The sequence below is a fragment of the Gorilla gorilla genome, chromosome 5, assembly GCF_029281585.2.
Source record: "Gorilla gorilla gorilla isolate KB3781 chromosome 5, NHGRI_mGorGor1-v2.1_pri, whole genome shotgun sequence".
NCBI classification, from domain to species: Eukaryota; Metazoa; Chordata; class Mammalia; order Primates; family Hominidae; genus Gorilla; species Gorilla gorilla.
In genome coordinates, this window is record NC_073229.2 from 93,103,717 (window position 1) to 93,124,440 (window position 20,724).

General features: G+C 35.9%; 1 protein-coding gene across 2 annotated transcripts in view; it reads left to right on the forward strand.

Annotated features, from left to right (window-relative positions):
- Window positions 1–20,724, forward strand: part of ADGRB3 (adhesion G protein-coupled receptor B3) — a 755,063-nt gene that overhangs the window by 349,563 nt on the left and 384,776 nt on the right. For both annotated transcript variants that reach the window (XM_019029897.4, XM_019029899.3), the window contains one exon: window positions 7,124–7,318. In XM_019029897.4, coding sequence (XP_018885442.1) covers window positions 7,124–7,318 — 195 coding nt within the window. The remainder of the gene's footprint in view (window positions 1–7,123; window positions 7,319–20,724) is intronic.

The window sequence follows — 20,724 nt, forward strand, 5'->3', positions numbered from 1 at the left end:
ACTAAATTAAAAGATGTATATTTAGATTGTTGCTTTATGAAAAAAGCTCTATGTATAATTATCTTTTAATTGAAGCCACTTAGAACTGTGAAAGCCTTTAACATACCTTGCAGATGGGCTGTAGGAGTTGATGCTGAAAATAATATATAAATATATGATGTTTAAAATGTATCATTTGCACAGAGCAACTATGATAAACCTTTTTTTAATATTCACACAATAGCGGCAACTGTGGCTGGCAGTAGGAGGCTTGAAATGAAAAGAATAAGGTTATTTCAGAAACACACCTACTCTTTAAACTGTGACCCTCTCCACATCTCTCTATAAAAAGAACAAGGAGGCTTAATCCAGAACTCTGAAGAGCAACTATTTTTAGACTCATTTTTCCCCCTTTCACTGTTGATCTTCTCAATAGTAGTAAATATGAATGACACAGAAACTTTTAAGACTTGTCCTTTGGAGCAATAATGCTCACAGTGTTGCAATGTGAGCAAGCATAATCACTGATAATTATAATTTTAAAAGGAAATATGAAAATTACAAAAAACCTTTCTGAATTATTTCCGTGATTAAATTACAATAATCAAAACACGCTACCCAAAGGAAATGGAGTCCTTAAGGTAACCTTGGGTTTTATTCAACCTCCACTTGAGTAAAACTACCTACAAAATCTTCTATAGGTATTGGTAAATGGCTTTGGAAACGTTTACACATTATATTCCATAAAAACAACTACTACTCAAATAATTTTCAATACCTCAAGAGTCCGGTGAGTTGCTTCGTGTCTTTTGTTTCTTCATATGAAAAAGATTGAATTTCTCCTTAACGCAAACATGGTTGATAATGGTTTTTAAATATTCTGAACAGATTAAACATACGAACACATTTAAATATTGTCAAAATAAGCATTTTGACAATTTCTAATGAAAGCACCATATAAAACCTGAGTGAAGCATATAGTATTAGTTAAGCACATGAACTAAGGATCAGACTGCCTGGGCTCAAATCTCCATAGTCACTACTTAGGAGCTATGCAATCCTGGAGAATGCAGTTAACCTTACTAAGTCTCCACTCCTTCATCTGTAAATGTGAATAATTATGGCACCTCCAAGGATTGTTTTAAAGCTCAAGTGAGGTACCCGTTATAAAACATGTAGTCTCATGCTTGCGATATAATCAGAATGATAAATGATTGTTGTTATTATTTTCTAAAGGTAGCAAGTATATAACTGTAGATGTCTAAAATTTCTGAATTCATTTGCCTACTTATATTAATTGGTTATAGTTTACAAAGCAATTCTGTCAGGAAGTGTAAAAGTTCTCCAATTATTACATATTTCTTTGTTTTGAATAATTATGGACTACTGCTTTTACCTTGCCAACATTTGTGGATTATAGTTGAAAGTAAAATAAAATCCTCCTGTAGTTTTAGTTCAATTCAGCAAGCCCTTTGAACAGGTACTTTTGTGTGTCACATAGTGTTTTAGAGATTATAGGGGAAACAAAGATGAAGAAGAAACTACGGGCTCTTTAGGAGTTTATGGTCTAGTGGAATGGATAAGATAACAACACAAACACTATAGTAATATAAGATACAGCAAGATTACTTCTATGAGCCTGAAAATAGAGATCATATCATGATTGCAGTTATCCAAAAAGAATTCATGAAGGAGAAAAGAGAGAGAACAATTTAATGAGAGGATTTTGGGAGAGCATTTAAAGTGACAGAATAGCATGAGTCAGGGAGCAAAGACAGAATCCATGATTATTGCAGGGAGAAGTGGTGAGAAATTTAGACAGATTGTTACTAGGGTACTTGTAGTAGTCGTAATAGAGCAGTGGGGTGAACAAAGCTGACCATTATAGATCATAATGACTTCTGCATAAACTATAGGAAGTATATATTTTCAAATATTGACTTATAGCTTCTCTCAAAAGAAAGACCTAGGAATCCTTAGGTATTGGAAATTAACGCAGGGGGATATCAAAGCCAGAACTATAGGAAAAAGCTATTGGAGTGTTAGATCATACATAAGCCTTGGCTGCTAGAAGCTGAGGTCCTAAAGCCTTTGTGAGGATGCTAACGACACCTCTCACACAAGCAGTGATGCCCTTCCAAGCCTCCAGCAATGACCCAGCACTGTATTGCTGCTCTAGACTCATGAAGTAGAAAAACCCTATGCATTCTCAGGCCTGCAATGTGTCTAAGAAATTTGTAATTCATACAGAGTTTCTTGGAGAAGAGGAAATAAATTGCCTTTCAGAAATGGAAACTCCTAGTCTGAACCAAGAACAGATGGAATTAACATCAAAATTTGCATAAATTGATTCAGGACCAGTGAACTGCCTGAAGTCTCCACACGCAGAGAAATGCACTCAAAAGCATCCCTAACAACTGTTTCACAAACCAGGCACTTGGGGCTCCCAAAAGATAAATATATCCCACTGAATATAAGTTTACAATAATTATAAATATCATGAAGCAAAACATTATGAGGAAGAATCAGCAAATGCAGGAATCAGGAGACTCAGCAAAACAAGAAATTTAAAAGAATAGGAAATATTTTTAAAACTATAATATATTGTTTAACATCGTTAAGACATGAAAGAACAGAAATAATTAAAATCATTAAGATGTGAAAGAACAGTTAAATAATTAAAGAATATGAAAAACTTTAAACAGAACTTCTATAAGTAAAATATTGTCATTGAAATTAATGAATAGAATAAATAGCCAATTAGATTCAGTTGAAGAAAGAATCAACCTTCTGGAAGTTAAGTACTGAAGACCTATACCAGGATCCATCTCATGTCTATAGGAAAAGGATGGAGATGAGAAACACTATATAGCTAGAATTTCGAGAAATTGGATCTTGAATTTGGGAGAAGAGGAAACAGTCACTGAATGTCCACTTTTAACCTCTATTTTTATATTAACCCATCATAATAACAACGTGATTATTTTCTCCTTTTTTACAGATAAATCAAATAATCCTAGGAGAGAGTTAAATAATTTTTTCCAATGGTTCTTTGTAATAAGTAGTAGAACCACAATTTAAATCTAGGTTTTATTATTACAACTGCTACTTAGACATGACATACTAACAAGATTTCCAGAAAGCATACTTTGTAGGTAACTGGAAATTTTAATTTACAACTTAAAAAGTTGTTGGGCTCAAACCAAATTTTGTACCTCTGATATTGATTTTGAAGAGAACCAGGGAGAAAACAGTAGTTGAAAGGAAGTAGCAATAAGAGAAGTTGATATTGAAATAAGATATATGATATCAGGCAATTTTTTTTGAGAGAGAAATATTGAAGAAGGGATTGGATGGGATTCAAAACCTTAGAAATAACCATAGAATTAAACCATAGAGATGACAACAAAGGAGGAGAAGTAGAATGCAAATAAAGGACAGTTTGAAACAAGGAAGAGGTAAGATGAGCAAACCCATTTATTCTCAACTTCATAATCCAGAAAGAAAAAAGGGAAAACAATCTAGCAGATAAACCTGGACATGCCATTCTAGGAAATAGGTAGTGAAAGGGTAGACATAAGGCAAAAAAAAAAAAGAGAACTCTTCACAGTATGCATGTGTTGTGGATAGAAGATCAAGAACTGGGAAATTGTCTTTCAACTAAATATGTTCTGGACAGAAACGTATGTTATTCAGACATTCTTTATACCCTGTATAAAGACAACGAATAGTCTCACCAGTGTGTAAAAATATTACGAGGTAGTTGTCCCGAGTGCTTTTCACCAACAATGCCAGGAAGGATGCTAATCAGTGCCAATTGTTAGAACTGGTGTTGTCATCTGGGCACCTGTTTGCTAAGAGCTGGACTGACAACAACTCATTCTACATAAGCCTTCTAAGCAGCTGTCAGATGGCAATGATGTTAATTTACTACTGACTTGGGCCAGATTTGATGCTGACCCAGACGTGACAGACTGGCTTTCCTATTAGTTGAGCCATCCAGTGCCTTCTGTAACTATTTTTATTGCAAACAGAAAGCATGTCTAAATGTTTTATTTCTCAAGATTCAATTCTATATTGTGATGTTTTTGTTTGAGGAGATCTGTACAAGTTAAATCCCTCACAGGCACAGGTATGGGTTGCCAAAATAATAGAGAAAGGGCTGATTTGAGGCAGTCAGACATTAATTATTTACCGTGGCAACCATTGCTACATTCCATTTCTAATGGAGAACAATTTAGTCTTCTGCAGCTTTGAGTACCACAGCTGTGATTTGCATTGCCAGCACAAAACTGAGGACTGAATTTCATGACTTTTTTTAGGTTAGACTCTATTACCTTCATTTCTCTTCAAAACTTTCCTCACCCTTCATACATATCCTGAGACACCCCTGTGCCTAATGGTATTGAGGAAGAGCAAAAGGACAAGTGCAGCTAGAGCACCAGACGTTTTTCAGCTCAGAAGCAGCACTACCTCTTTAAGTCAGGTAGTGTGTTAGTCTCATGCTATTTGTTACCAGTGTTTCCTATGGACTATGTTCATGAGTAAGTTACATCTTTCAAGTGTGCCTAACTTAATCCTATGACCTAACAACCTAAGCATAGATGGAAGTTGATTCAATAACCCATTCATTCCTTTAACTCATTCATTCAGTATATTGAATAAGGTTCTAGATAATGGGAATAAAATAATAAACAAAACCTCCTCCTTCAGAAGGCTTATATTAATATTTTAATGGCACAGGCAGAAAAATGAAAAAACCAAGAAATAGAAGGCACAATGGCAGGTAAGGTTGAGCCTGATAAAGTCTGGGAGATGACTGAGAATGACACGGATTCCATTTTAGGTAGGAAGTCAGGTAAGACCTTTCTGAGAAGGTGACAAAAAGCATGTGAATGCTTGTGGAAAGACTATTCAAGGCCCCCGCCATCCCCCCGCTCCCACACACACACAAAAAAAAGCAAGACAAAGGCCCTGAGATATGCATTTTCCTAATGTTATTGAGGAAGAGCAAAAAGACAAGTGCCACTAGAGCACAGCAAATGGCAGGGAAGGGGGAAGAACTCCGCAGAAACTAGAGCATGTAGGGCACACAGATTTTGGGAAAGCAAGATGCTTTCATGTATGCTCTAGCTTCTGCTAATTATCTTAGGCTTGTGTGGGTTGAATTGTGTTAAGAAAATGACTTTTAAAACATTTTTAATATATAGATCTATTTTTCAAATCTCAGAGGAGACATGGTAAGCTGAGTCTCCAATGAACTCAATTACATAAATAATAAGCTGCAAAGTTGAAACACAAACCTAGGCACACCTGGCTCTAAAGCCCATTCCATTATATTGCACCACAAAGGTGTACTTAGGGCATAACAACTGAATTCACTGCAACAAAATTTTGCTATGCTGTTTGCTAAGACTGTGAATAAGGCAGGGAGACTACCCTCAAGTTTCAGAAAGACTATTGGGACAGAAAAATAAGCAGATAATCACCATTCTCTGTGATAAAAGTCATGTCTGTATAAAAGATAACAAGAGAAGGCTTTGATTAACTCTGTTTAGTTATTTAGAAGAACAAGAACTAAATATGAGTGGTTTTTAAAGAAGAGACCGTGGAAGAAAAGAGGGTAGAATATCTATTGGGAAAATCTGAAGTCATGAAACGCATGACCTGAACAGAAAATTGCAAATAATTACCAGTAGTTTAGAAGCAGCGCTGGAGTTCAGCCTGGTGGTACAGCCTGGTACAAAGTAGAAACCAGCTGGCTTCTACTTTGAGGGTTCATGTCCTTCTTATTGGCCAGTGCCGTGTCTCTTTCATGAATAAATACGTAAATATCACTCCATTACCAGACAATTAGCATTGACACTATAGAGATAGGTAAAAGCCAGATTACTGATACCGTGTCAGTCATTTGGGTTTTAGTCCATGGTTGATGGCAGCTACCAAAGAGAGATGAAAAGGAATGAAAGAATAGGGAGAAGTGAAGTACCTAAATATGTTATGACTTTTAGCATAACACAATGGAAATAAAGTGTGTCTCTAAAGATTTTATTTTACCAAAATTGTTTTAGACATCTTTACAGAAAAAGTAAAATATATGAGATTTCAACACTTTCTGAAATATAATACTTAGAAAATTTATACTTTTTTGATTAGTTCAGATTGATTGCCATACTTTAAAAGATTTGTTGGCACAGTTCTTGATGGGAAATTGGTAATTGCAATTAATGTACTTTAACCTTCCTATTTCACTATTTCTCTGGCCTGTTAATTATTGATTATTTCATGTTTTTTTAGTTAATTTTATAACAAATTTAGCAAAGAAAATGTACAGATTAAACTTTTAGTAAACAAGTAAAAGCATAATGGATTCCTGCTATTTCTTTACCTTCTCTTACCTTACTATTCTTTCACATTATAAGATGTTTTTCCTCCCTTGAACTGTACAACAAGCAAATATAAGAATTGGCAGCACATTTCTCTGACCATCAAACTAATTTAAGCTTTGCATTTTAATAGTTCATTCTGTTGCTGAAGACCCAGCAGAGAGTTTTCAATTGTTTTTGCTGTTAAAAAAAAAAAAAAAGCTAAAGCAATCTGGTTTTCAATCATGTCATAGTAAATCTCCAAAGTTTAAAGATATTTTAAGTAAATTTGTGCTGCTAATAACTTTCTTTGCTGCTCTATAGAGATGTGTTCATTTTAAGAGGTAAGGCAAAAGTTAATAAGCTCAGCTTGTTGGTAAAAATGGCTATTTTTGAAGTGTTTATAATCTCCCATCTCTGATCACACCTTACTAAACAGTCCCCCATGTTTACCACATGCTAAAGTATTTTTGATTTTTACTCCAATTAAGAACCTAAATTAATACACATTTTCCCAAATGTGTTGAATTGTGTGTTCTAACTAGAAATGGCAAGTTTGTCAAGCCTGCCGAAAAGTATACACTCATTAATTCTTGCATGCTGGATGTTTATCCATCTGAGTATGGGATACACACAATTTACAGTTTTCAAATCCTCCCAAGCATTGCAAGGCTATTTTAAGTTAATTGAGCAATTTTAAATAAAGTTGTTTGATGAAGTTATTCAGATAAATGGTAATGAAGATTCTGATGTTTGCTCTGTTCTTTTGACCATCACAGATTAAAGAGCACCTTGCTAAGGGGCAGCGAATGCTGGCAGGTGATGGAATGTCCCAGGTGACCAAGACACTGTTGGATTTAACTCAGAGAAAAAATTTCTATGCAGGCGATCTTCTGATGTCTGTGGAGATCCTGAGAAATGTGACAGACACATTTAAAAGGGCAAGTTACATCCCTGCATCTGATGGTGTCCAGGTAAGGGAGACAAGTTCGTGAAGGAAAGGGCTAGTGGAGATGCAATCAATTTTTGGTCCCACAAAGCCAGTGCAGCCATCTTGGAGGCGGACTGGAGGAAGAGAATGCTCATCCAAGTTATGCGTAGTGTGAGCTCTGGAAATGACCTCAGTTCCCTTAGTCATTCTCTACCTCAATGTCCTCGCCTATAAAATGCATATATTACACCTCAAGGAGATACTGAATGAGAACCTGTATGAGGTGCTTTGAGCCCCCAGATAAAAGGCACTATAGCAAATTCAAGGTGGTATCATGGATATTTTATTCCCACATTTAATATACCATCTTGACATAGGAGACTATTAAAAGTGCATTAAGCATAATGAAAACACATTAACTATAACATGCAAAAAAAACATAGTTTAAAGTTTGTTTAGGATTTTGCTATTAGTGGGGGAAAAACATATTTAATTTTATCAAACTATTCCCTGAAAATATAAGGCAAATAGAAAATTGTTCTAGCTAAGAAAATACGAAATTCAATAACTTCTCACAGCATATTTTTCTTGTTTTGGAAGACTTTTAGAACAACATCATTTATTTCCATAATAAAGTTTAAGTACTCACCCAATGTCAGTATTGCCTTTGCCATTAAAACAAAGCTTATTGAATGGCAAACAAAGCATATTTAATGCAACTACAGTTTGCATTTCAGATTAACTCTTTTTATGCTGTAGATTAAAAGGTACTTCTACAAAGACTGCTGAGTTCATTTCTGCATTTTCAGCATAATGTTCTTACTGCATCTCTGCATAAAGTTCATTAAAATAAAGATTTGGCAAAACTCCCAGATTAGGTATTGTGTTCCTTCAGCCTACTCTAAATTTGTAAGTTTATTGGTATTTCCCTTGGAAAATACAGGATTTGTTTTGTTTTGTTTTGTTTTGTTTTAATTAGCTATTGAAGGAAAGAGGAAAACAAGGCTTTTTAGAATCATGGAATCTTTCATAAATAATACTGACACCCTAATTTGTATAGAGGTACATATATTGCTAAAATCATATGCATATACTGCTGAAAGAAACTGCTACGAGAATTATTGGTGCTGAATTCTATATTAAATCACCACTGTCCGTATTTAAAATTATAATTGTAAAAGTACATTGCCTGGAGTGGATGGAAGATTATTATCTTTTGAACATTTCAAAGATGCTTTTCTCTTACAAAGATGAAACACTTTTTTTTCCTAAGTTTTAAATGTTAATAAAGTAACCAAGTACTTTTCCCTGTAGTTCTGAAATGCTTCTATTAATATTTACATTAAAAATAGCATTTAAAGTCTTTGACACAAAATATAAGTTGTGATTTCAAAAAAATTCTCATAAACTCTGTTCACAGTTGAAACATTAGATAAAGTACTCCATGAAATAATCTCTAATTCTCAAAAGTGTAGGGCTTCAAAATTCTTATGTGTGCAAGTTCAAGAAATTAATGTGACCAGTTTATATTTAGAATATATTTTGACTGAGCTACTTATTTGTGTGCATAAATTCAATGAAAAATTCCATTAACCAGTTGCTTAGTCATGGACATTAGCTGGTTTGACTTAAATAGAGCAATTTGGCTAATTATCTTATTTCATTTTAGTCTAGTCAGAAATAGGTTTCTCTCTTTCCATCCTACTTCACCAAAGGAAGTATACACAAATTCCTAAGCACATTGGTGTCCTCGTCATTGCCTCACAAATGGCAGCTGCATTTTCCTATGTCATTAACTTTACTGTTGTCTTTTGGGGCATCTGGAATGCCCTCCTTATCTGAAATTCCTTCCTCTCCCATCTCTGCCTGTCATAATTCTAGCTCAACTCTGGTAAGTCTTTCTGAACTCCAGATGACCAACCCCCACCTCTATCTGAAAATGATTTTTCTCTTCTCTGAAATTTCAAAGAATTTTTATCTCTTGTATTCTACTTCCCACAATTTTATACAAAGAATTTGAAAATATTTACTGTCTTCTTTACTTGATTATAAACTCTGGTTTATAATCTTCATCAATATTCTTTGAACTTCACATTACTTTAGTTTTTGCCATGTCCAAGGGCTCTGGGCATTTCTAATTGGCTAGCAACTCATGATTAATGTGGCATAAACTAATCTTAATTCCAAGTTTTCTTGCATTTCTCCACTTTTTAAAAATAGAATTAGTAGTCCCTAGCTAGAATTGAAATGCCATCTTGACTTTTTCCTTTTCTCTTTTCTCTTGGGTCTGCCTACTTAATGCCTCTTTCATCCATTCTTTCCTCTCTCTTTCCACTACTGTCATCCAGGTCAGCCTCTAATTACCTCAGCCTACATGATTTCTGTGGCCTCTTCCTTTTGATCCTCCCTCGCCTGTTTACCTACGTCCCTAGCAATGTTATATACTGTGGTACTATAATTTATCATAGAACAGCTCTGATTATGTCACTGTCTACTCAAAAACCTTTGGTAGAGCTTCAAGTCTCCCCGAATGACAACTTGAAGTCATTATACTGCCTCCTAGTACACTCCACATATGTAGGTTACCTACCTTTCCAGCCTCATGTGTGGATTACTCTTTCTCCTCACAGACCAGCCACTTGAGGTAAATGAACCACTTCCTGATCCCTGAAAGCACTGTATGTTCTTGGCTCTGGGTCTTTGCTTCCTCTGTGTTTTCAGACCGGCTTGGTCTATCTCAATCTGCTGTTGAAGTTCTCAGGTCTTATGGGCCTGCGAACTCCAAGAGCATTTCTTCTTCTGCATCTCATCATATCTTGTATTATCAGCACTAATTAGCAAATCTTTGGAAAAAAAGACATGTTTCTGATCCATCTTTGGACCCTAGCCAAGTGCCAGCCCACCTCCTGCAAATAAGATTTCACATAGAATCTTGTCTATAGAAGATGTTCAACAAATGTTTGTTGAATGTATTAACAACAAAAGTAGTGGTAATAATCACAGAGGTATCCGTGAACTCTTTTCATCCTTTTTCCACTAGAAAATGATGAGAAAAGGTAAAAGAGAAACTAAGTAAAATTAAAGGGAATATATTCTTTTAAATGTAGTTATGTGCAAGGTATTTTATTAAAAATGGCTGGTAATGTTGTACTCAATTAAAAACTTGATTTGATATTTTGATGAAAGAGACATAGAATTGTCTACTATATACTAACTACTACAGACAGAATAGCTTATATTAGCAAGATCATAGGAAAAGTTTGGATATCTGGTTAGTAAATTATTGGAATGTACTCCAATAAACAAACACAAGCACATACAAATATGTGCATATGCATATACTTTTTTCTATTGAAAATCAAATGAATTAAACCATGAAGACCTTGAAAACTTTTGAAGGCCTTTAATATGGCTGTGATGATATTGTGAATTAAGCCAGGCGCAGTGGCTCACGTCTGTAATCACAGCACTTTGGGAGGTCAAGGCAGGCTGATCCCTTGAGGTCAGGAGTTTGAGACCAGCCTGGACAACATGGTGAAACCCTGTTGCTACTAAAAATACAAAAAAAAAAAAAAAAAAAGCAGTGCGTGGTAGTGTATGCCTGTAATTCTAGCTACTCGGGAGCCTGAGGTGGTATCTCTTGAACCCGGGAATCGGAGGTCTCACTGAGCCGAGATCACACCACTGCACTCCGGCCTGGGTGGCAGAGTGACACTCTGTCTTAAATAAATAAATAAATAAATAAATAAATAAATAAATAAATAAATAAAATTATGAATTAGGATCATAAGAATTGGCCTGATTCCTCCCAACACATGAGGTCCTTAAGTTAAAATGACTCCTGTTTTTAATTGTCATTATTATTTCTAAAAGGTAACTTATTTTTTGGCCTATGGAGGAAACTCGTTCATGAAAAATTTAATTCAGCAGGGTTTCTAAATACCACTAAGACACTTTGTTCTTGTATTTGTATATAAAAACATTTATTTTTTATATTATCTATCTCTGTTCAGTAATAGTAATTCAGAATGTGAGAGATTTATGTAAGTATTTTAACTAACAAATCCATAGAATTGTATGAACCCTTAAAATTTCAAATTATATAAGTTATTATTGTTGTCATCTCCTAAATCAATTCACAACAAACCTATTTTTAAACGTTAGTACAGTATTCTTCTTTCATTGCTTTAACATGTAGCTTGACAACTTCATAAATCAGAATATTGTATTCACCTTAAGAAATTAATAAAATTGTGAAGTTAATCTTTCCCCAGATTGTTCACCTTACTGAGGGACAGCATTAAAATCACATGAGCCACTGCAGTTTAAGTTCTTGGAGTTAATGTCCTCTTTTACTAAGAGCAATAATTTGCTGCCATTGACAATGGAGAAAAGAAGAAGCAACATCTATAACCCCTACATTTTTCTTAAACCAAAAAAGTATATAGCTTTTCCTTATTCCATCCTGATTATCCAGTGAAGATAATTAGAACTTATCAAAGTAAAAGAGTATCACTTCTATTTATTTAAAAAAATATGCATGGCTGAATCCCAAAAGTATCACATTACTAAATCAACACCAAATTCCATTAAAATGGGCACAGTTACTTTAGTAAGGAACATGGGTTAACTACCAGCAAAGCTGTTTCCCTTCATTCATTACTCTGTATATAGCCACTTAACTCTTTGGCAACTGTTGCATACTATGATTAAGTCCATATCAAAGCCTATATATGATACCCATTGTTTATTTTTGATGCCAAAACTGAAATAGATCAGTAAAAAGAGAAAAAACAAAGGAAATAATTTATGGCATTATCACCATTTTCAACTAGCCACTCACTAGATCTCTAAGAGGAGAAGTGAATGCAACATATGCAGCTGTACCCCGAAGAGGTGGTGCAGAGGCTTTGTCTGGTCAGCTGTCGGGTCATAAGATGAAGCTCCCTCTAAAATCCTATTCTTTCCTGAAAGTACCCATCTTTGGATACGACTATAAAACTATATTTTATCCTGGCTTAGACAATATTACCTATAATATACACCTTTATTTGTGCCCTGTATGTAAGAAAAGCTGCTGTGTGTATACCTGTGACAATACTAAGCTGTCTTTCATTTTAAGTCCCAATCTTGATTTATGAGATGTTAAAATTGTAAAAACCTCATACAATAAAAATGTGCTTATATGTTTTGGAATGATAAGCCACAGTAATAATTTTATTTTGGAAAACTAGTAGAAGATATTTCAAAAACTTTTCCCTTCAAGCATATTCTTTTCCAAACCTTTGGACTGTCATAACTCCAAGACTATTCATTAAAGCCATGTGGTATAGCTTTCCCTTTTCTTTTCTTTTTTTTTTTTTTTTTTTTTTTTTTTTTTTTTTTTTTTGAGATGGAGTCTCGCACTGTCGCCCAGGCTGGAGAGCAGTGGCGAGATCTTCGCTCACTGCAAGCTCCGCCTCCCGGGTTCACGCCATTCTCCTGCCTCAGCCTTCGGAGTAGCTGGGGCTGCAGACGCCCGCCACCACGCCCCGCTAATTTTTTGTATTTTTAGTAGAGACGGGGTTTCACCCTGTTAGTCAGGATGGTCTCCATCTCCTGACCTCGTGATCTGCCCGCCTCAGCCTCCCAAAGTGCTGGGATTACAGGCGTGAGCCACTGCGCCCAGCCAGATTTCCCTTTTCTCATCTGACTTATGTTTCTTTAAGATCCAGCTTAAAGATAGCTTTTGTTGTTGTTGTTCTCAAAAGTCTTCTCACCAAATCCCAGGCAGATTAGATTTTTTTCTACTTCTGTGGGCTTTTGAAATCTTGCAAACATCCGTACTACAGAACTTTCACACACAGCATCATAATTATTGTTGCTAGGTCTGCCTTCAGCAATATTTTTTAAGCTCTTTGAGACATTATTTTGTCCCTAGGGCTTAGCCTGGTACTTGAAGCATGTAGACACTCAAATATTTGTTGATATAATTAATGAATAACTAAGGGTAATATAATAATGTTTGAGGAACTTACATTGTTTCACAAAATATTAGAAAACTGCTCTGAATATCTAATTCAGAGGAAAAAAAGAAAAAAAATACTTGTTCATTTACTTTTTTTTCACCACTGAAATAATTCATTCTGAATCTTATTCTATCAGTAGAGGATTGAGTTGGCACTGCTTGCTCCAGAAACTTTAAGACTTAATAAAATTTAATCAGACATATTTAAAATCAAATTTCAGCCTGTCCAGCTATCTTAGTATCTTCAGGCACGTTACTTAATCTTTGTCTACCTTATTTCTTAGTTTCTGTAAAAAAAAGAAATAAAGAAGAGATAATAGTCAATTCATTATTTGTGATAGGTATAGTCTATAACATTACAGCAGACACTGAATTAACAAATACTGAACCATTGCTCCAAAGGGAAATACAGGATTAGGTCCCTTTGAGAATCTGGTCACAACATTTTCATCAACCAATCAAAATGACTTTGTTTTATGTGCGTTTCAGTTAAAATACACCTTATTTAATGTATGTTGTTGATGCACTAACGTTGAACTCATAGCCAACGGCACTTTATCTCATGCCTAAACAAGGTTTATCTAACATACTTATTTTCTATGTAAGGTATAGGATAACTTTGTTGTGCTTAAGATCACTAGATACTACTTCAGCACCATTCTGGGCTCATTTTAAGCAGTGAAATCAACAAAACAAAAAGCCTCAAAAGTATGAAACATGTGGCAATAAAAAGATCTGAAATGGATACTTGGTTATAATATAAGGGTTAAAACAAAAAGGCAGAGCATCATCATGTTAGACCTCAGCTAGAAAAGTGCACATTGGCCAACTCAAAATTTTTACCACTTTGTGCATGTCCACAGTTGGCTATGATGGTGCTGTGCGTTTTAGTTTCAATATTACAAATAAATTTTAACACATAGGTGAATCCAGAAATATAAAATCTGTGAATCATGAAGATTAACTGTTATCCATTTTTCAGGGATATGGTGAGGCTCAGAAATATATAACAGTCCATACATAATATTTATTTATTACTTGGCACATAGTAAGTACCACGTAATACCATTATTGCTAGTATTTTAACTACCAACATAGAAGAAAAACATGAGCCTTTGCCTCAAGCTGCTTATGATATCATTGAAGAAAAAAAATAACTTGAATGAGGCTATACTGGAGTGATATAAGTATAGCATGTTCTACTTCTATGAATTTTCAAAAGAGGTCTGAACAACAGCAGTAAGTAAAGATGTCATGGTAGAATTAGAACTTCAGATAGAATCTGGAGAAGCAAGTTAGGTACAGAAATACTCAATAATTAAACTATGGAGTCAAAAGTACAGAAATAGTGTAAGAATGGCATGTCCATTAGAAAAACCTTCCTGTCTTTATGATCTGCATTTTCCACCATTCATCCTACTTTGGAAAATATTTTGGAAAATAGGGTGCATGGTGGAAAATGCAGATCATAAAGGCAGGAAAGTTGAGGCCACATAAAAGAGTTTGAACTTGATTCGCTATAAACAGATTTACTAAATATAAAGATTATTTTTAGAAAGATGGTCTGAAAAGGTAAATAACATGGATTGGTGAGTAGAGAAAGAGTAGGGAAGGAGGGGGAATAAGCCCATGGAGGTGCAATGGCAGTGACCTAGATATGAGAAAAGAAGAGAGCGTGTCTTAGTGACAGTGGGTCAGAAAAGAGGAAAGAAACATCTTCATGGAAGGAAAGAAAGGCCCTTGAAACAGTTCAGATTTGGGGAACAAAGAAAGAAAATATTGGAAAAAATACACACATAGAAATGTCCACACGTCCTCACAGTGTACTATGTTCCTGAAACTCATCTGAATGCAAGGACCAGTCTCTACCCAGGCATGTTCCTACTCATTGATCACACTTCTGTGGACCTAACAGAAGATCAGTGTTTTCCCAATGTTTTTGACTGTGACTTGCTGTAAAACACACAGTTACATTAACATGCAGTTGAAAACTAGAGTTTTCCAAAATAATATTTACCTCACTCTGTGTAATAATACACTCTGGTATTCTCCATTATTTTCTATTTCATTAAGAAAAATTAATCATGACCTTGAAACAGGTCATTACTCAACATTGGAAAGCTACTTGTTTATCTGATACATCCACTAGGTTTAAGAAATTTGTTTCTCAATAGCTGAGATTAAATAGGAAGCTCTAACCTTAGTTTTCTGATTTCTTTTTTAAGTTCAGACTATATTCTAAATGAATGATCAGAGGTAGGTGATCAAGGAATTAAATTGAAAGCAGAAGTAGTAATTTCAACAAAACCAAGCATCTTTTATCTTTTTTTTTTTTTTTTTGATGGAGTTTTGCTCTGTCGCCAGGCTGGAGTACAGTGGCACGATCTCGGCTCACTGCAACCTCCGCCTCCCTGGTTCAAGCGATTCTCCTGCCTCAGCCTTTTGAATAGCTGGGACTACAGGTGCATACCACCACGCCTGGCTAATTTTTGTATTTTTAATAGACACGGGATTTCACCATGTTGGCCACGATGGTCTTGATCTCCTGACCTCATGATCCACCCACCTTGGCCTCCCAAAGTGCTGGGATTATAGGCATGAACCACTGCGCCCAGCCAAATCTTTTATCTTAAAACACTTGATGAGCAAGCAGATATGTTGCACCATGGATTACTCCCATGCTGATTGTCAATAGATTAAGTCACTTGGTGAAGACCTTGGAGTATGATTTCTCCATTGGTTTTAATGCCAGACACTATTGGCTTTTTTATATTAAAAATTGGGTTGATAAATTTGGAAGCAACTATTAATATGATAATATAATACCCTCATATAAGGATAGGCCTCATCTGTAGAGGTAGTATAATTTTGTTGACTAAATAAGATCTGGGAAGGCTTTTCTGGGTTGGAATTACAGTACAACTCTAGCCTTTAAGACACAACCTGATACCTTGAGATCCTCTGCTCAAGAGGCATTGTGTAACCAGAAAGGCTAATAATTTTCTCAAACATGAGTAAGGGAGACAGGGAATGGAAGCAGGGGAGTAGGGTGTGATGACTAAGAGTACTTGCTCTGACCTTCAAGATGTGGCTTTAACACTTGTTAGCTCTGTGATCCAAGACAAGTTATTCAACCACTCTATGCCTCAATTTTCTATTCAACAATATGGGATAATAGTACCTACCTTATAGGATTCATGTGAGGGTTAAACTTTCTATGTCAAGTATTTACTCAGTACCTGACACCTGGTAGGTCTCAAGAAATGTGGCTATTATTATCATCCAACAAGACAAAAATGGAACAAAAATTTACAGTCCTTAGAGCACAGGTAGCTACTGCCAATGCAGATATGTAATTGGTATCTCTCCTGCCAAGAAAGAAAGGTTGAATGTTTCTCATGGAACCACCTAAGGGAGTGTGGGCACTGCTTTTTTTTTTTTTTTTTTCCACTTAGTATAGAAGAAAAGGGCAGGGAATGTATCAGGGAAAATGGAAACAAAAAAAAGCAGCACTCATCTTTAAGGTCAGCACTGAAGGGCCATTTTGTAGTTAGAGAGCAAGGGGATAAGAAAAATTGCTTTAATCAATAGCTAGGACGCCTGGCTCAGTAGAAAATAAGCCAGGTACAGGACAGTAGCTCCCAGCCAACAATCACTCCAAGTCATCTAAATGGCTGCTGTTTTCAATGCTTAACAGCCTGAGAAGATTTCCTATTGTTTCTCTGTGGTATAGAGAGCCTAACATAACTAGCATCACTTCCTAGATAATATTTAAACCCCGCCCTTATTGTAAACATGACAATAAGAAATTTAATGGCAAATAACTTTCTTAAGTGGGTGAAATATGAAGCAATAGATCTTGCTTCACAACCCAACATGGTTAAATCCTACCGTGAACGAATCTAGAAGATAACTGGTAACTGAGGGGAACTAACAAGCTCCATAGAAGAGCCCGGAGTATGCAACACAACCACGTAGGAAGAGGAAGAGAGGTAAAGTAGTTTTAAGAATGTATGAAGTGCAATGTATCAGCTGGTAAATGCCATGTGCAGTAAATAAATTAGTTTGGTCGAGTTTTTAAAATATACAATAAAACATGAGACTGCTAGTTTTACCTTTTCCGAAGCTCCTATTATTTTCTTCAGAGTCAAGAAAATATTGAGATTTGCATTAGTAAAAGTTACAGATGGTTTTATGTTGTGATTCCATTTATTATCAAATATTCTTCTGTTTTAAAAAGTTTTTATTGAAGAATGTTTTGGTTTATTAGGGCTACCATAACAAATACCACAAACTGAGTGACTTAAACAACAAACATTTATTTTCTCACAGTTCTGGAGGCTAGATCTCCAAGATCGAGGTCTCGGCAGGTTTGGTTTCTCATGAGGCCTCTCTCTTTGGCTTGTAGATGGCTGCCTTCTCTCTCTGCCTTTTACACATGGTCTTTTTCTCTACACACTTGCATCCCTGGTGTCTCTCTGTGTGTTCTAATATCCTCTTCTTTTTTTTTTCTTTATCTTTTATTATACTTTAAGTTCTAGGTTACATGTGCACAACATGCAGGTTTGTTACATATGTATACATGTGCCATGTTGGTGTGCTGCACCCATTAACTAGTCATTTACATTAGGTATTTCTCCTAATGCTATCCCTCCCCCCTCCCCCGACCCCATGACAGGCCCTGGTGTGTGATGTTCCCCACCCTGTGTCCAAGTGTTCTCATTGTTCAGTTCCCACCTATGAGTGAGAACATGCAGTGTTAAGGACACAAGTCAGATTAGATTAGGGCCCACCCTGATTCACTCTTTCTAACTTAATTTCCTTTTTAACAGCCCTATGTCCAAAGACAATCACATCTGAGCTACTGGGTACTAGGACTTTAACATAATGATTTTGGGGTTGGGGGGTGCTGAGATATAGTGAGCCTATAACAAGGAATCTTGAAGGACTATGAGAATTTTCTTTTATTGAAGGGGTCTGTGTCAGTCATCTTTCTTTGGGACTGGACCTGCTGTGACTACTGCCTGTAGTCTTGTAAGGGTCTAAACTTGTGATGTGTGCAGGCTTCTCTCACATGGTGGCCCTTAAGTGTATCAGCCAGGCCTACCAAACTTGGCGGATCACTCATTACCTTATTCCTCACTTAAGAAGCATCTCCTGTCTGAATATGATGATGATTTTGTCACACTGAGTTATGATATTTTTATAACATTGGGTGTTCTCCCAGGCTGTCTCTGGGGAAAAAATCATATTTAATGGTGTTAGTATCATTAACTATTTTTACCTTTCATTTTTAAAAGAGGACTGTAGGCAATACTGAGCTCATGCCCCAAAGCACTAAAGATTGGATGACTTATTCTTTCCACTTAGCTTCATCCCATCTAGTATACCTCACAGCAGAATTACTCTGTTGCCTCTTGTTGGAGTCCTTGATCCTAAAGGTAACTCAAAGGTACTGAGAGCATTGTATAAAAAATTCCCCATTTGAGCTATTCTGAGACTCCACAGGTTAAACTCTCTTACATCATGGCAAAGCAATGAGATTAGTATGAAAGACAATCATTCCTGGAACAATGTTCTTAGGCAGTTTTCACAATGAGTCAGAGCTATAAGAAGTCTTTTTTTAAATGTGTTCTTAAAGACTTTTTTCACATGGTCTTTTGTGACCACATGACTATTACAGGTGTACGCCACCATTCCCGGCCGACCTAGTGACTATTAGGAGATATTAGTTTCAATTATCTGTTCTCACATTCCTTTTGGTCTGGCAGGTTGCAGTGGGAAAGCAAGGACAGACCAGCCCTGCCGTCAGAAGCCCTCTGAATACCACTGTCAGATCAGGCCATCTGGCCTGCTGCAGATCCCACTATTGACCTTGATATCTTTGTCCTTCAGATGTCACCCTATCTTTTGTCTTCCAGTTTTCCAGTGGCTCAGATTTTTGACTCTAGATCATATTCTTCTTATGCCTTGGTTTCTGAAACCTGCTAGATGGCATCCTGTATTATAATATTCTGCCTTTCTGAATCCTTGTTAGTTTTCAGTTGCCAGTGCTCAATTGATGTGCTGCTTGGATAAACATTCTGGATAAAAGGTCTCAACCATGGTATTGGGCCTCTTGGTCTTGCTTGATTAGGAGTTATTTTGCCTATTCACCTATTACCAAAAAAGTACCTAGAGCACTCTTTAGAGATTACTTACTATTTTTTTTTAAGAGCAAACTCAAGATGATTTCCATAATAATGTTGTTCTTACTTAATTTCATTTCAGTATACTTTCTTGACTAGAATAGGATACTACGAGGTAGACTTGAAGCCATACACAGGGAATCTGTGATCCCTATTTTAATCTATAATATGGATGTATTCATGGTTTTATGTATCATGCATGCAAATGTTATCAGCCAAGTGCATCAGGGGAAAAAAAAACGAGATCTACTATTAGGTTGATGCAAAAGTAATTGCAGTTTTTAATGGAAAAAAAACCCGCATTTACTTTTGCACCAACCTATACACTGTATTTTGAACACTCTTTGGATTTTTACCTAGTTAAAAGAATGGTCTGTCTCCTCTGGATTAATCTCAGCAGTGGAGAGTCTTTTTTTTTTTTTTTTTTTTTTTTAAGATGGAGTCTCGCTCTGTCACCCAGGCTGGAGTGCAGTGGCATGATCTTGGCTCACTGCAACCTCTGCTTCCCGAGTTCATGCAATTCTCCTGCCTTAGCCTAAGTAGCTGGGATTATAGGTGTGCACCACCATGCCTGGCTAATTTTTTTTTATTTTTAGTAGAGACAGAGTTTCACCATGTTGGCCAGGCTGGTCTTGAACTCCTGACCTCAGGTGATCCACCCACCTAGGCCTTCCAAAGTGCTGGGATTTAAAATTTATATTATTCTGTTACCTGTCTTTCCTGCTTTCTTTCTTATTTCCTCATCCTTTTTTTTATTTATTTCTCTTCTTATGAATTTACCTTCAATGTTTTAACCATGACTTCATCCCACTCAGCTCTAGTCATGATAATCTTAAATTTTTTTTTTTTGTCTGAAAAGCCTCCAGTTTAATTATTCACAAATTTTTACCTTTTGAGCTATAGGCTTGTAGTTAAACCTGCCCACTGGGTCTCTTTTCTTAGCTATGTTGTTGATCCCTCGTACTGAACTTGAACAAAACAAAGTTCACTTTCTTTTCTCAACACTGCTGCTTCTTATGTGGTAGCATGGCTAACTCATCATTCTCAGCTACCTGGGCTAAGAACGAAAGGCTGATTTTTGATTCTGTGCTTCTCCTCCCATGCAATCTGTCGTCATGTCGTTTCTCTAAACCAAGCTACCATCATCTTTGGCCTCAATAATTAAGACAAACTGAATTCTAACCTTCCTGTTTTTACTCTTACTCTCCTATACTTTATTTTCCACTCAGTGGCCAAAACTAGACTTTGATTTTT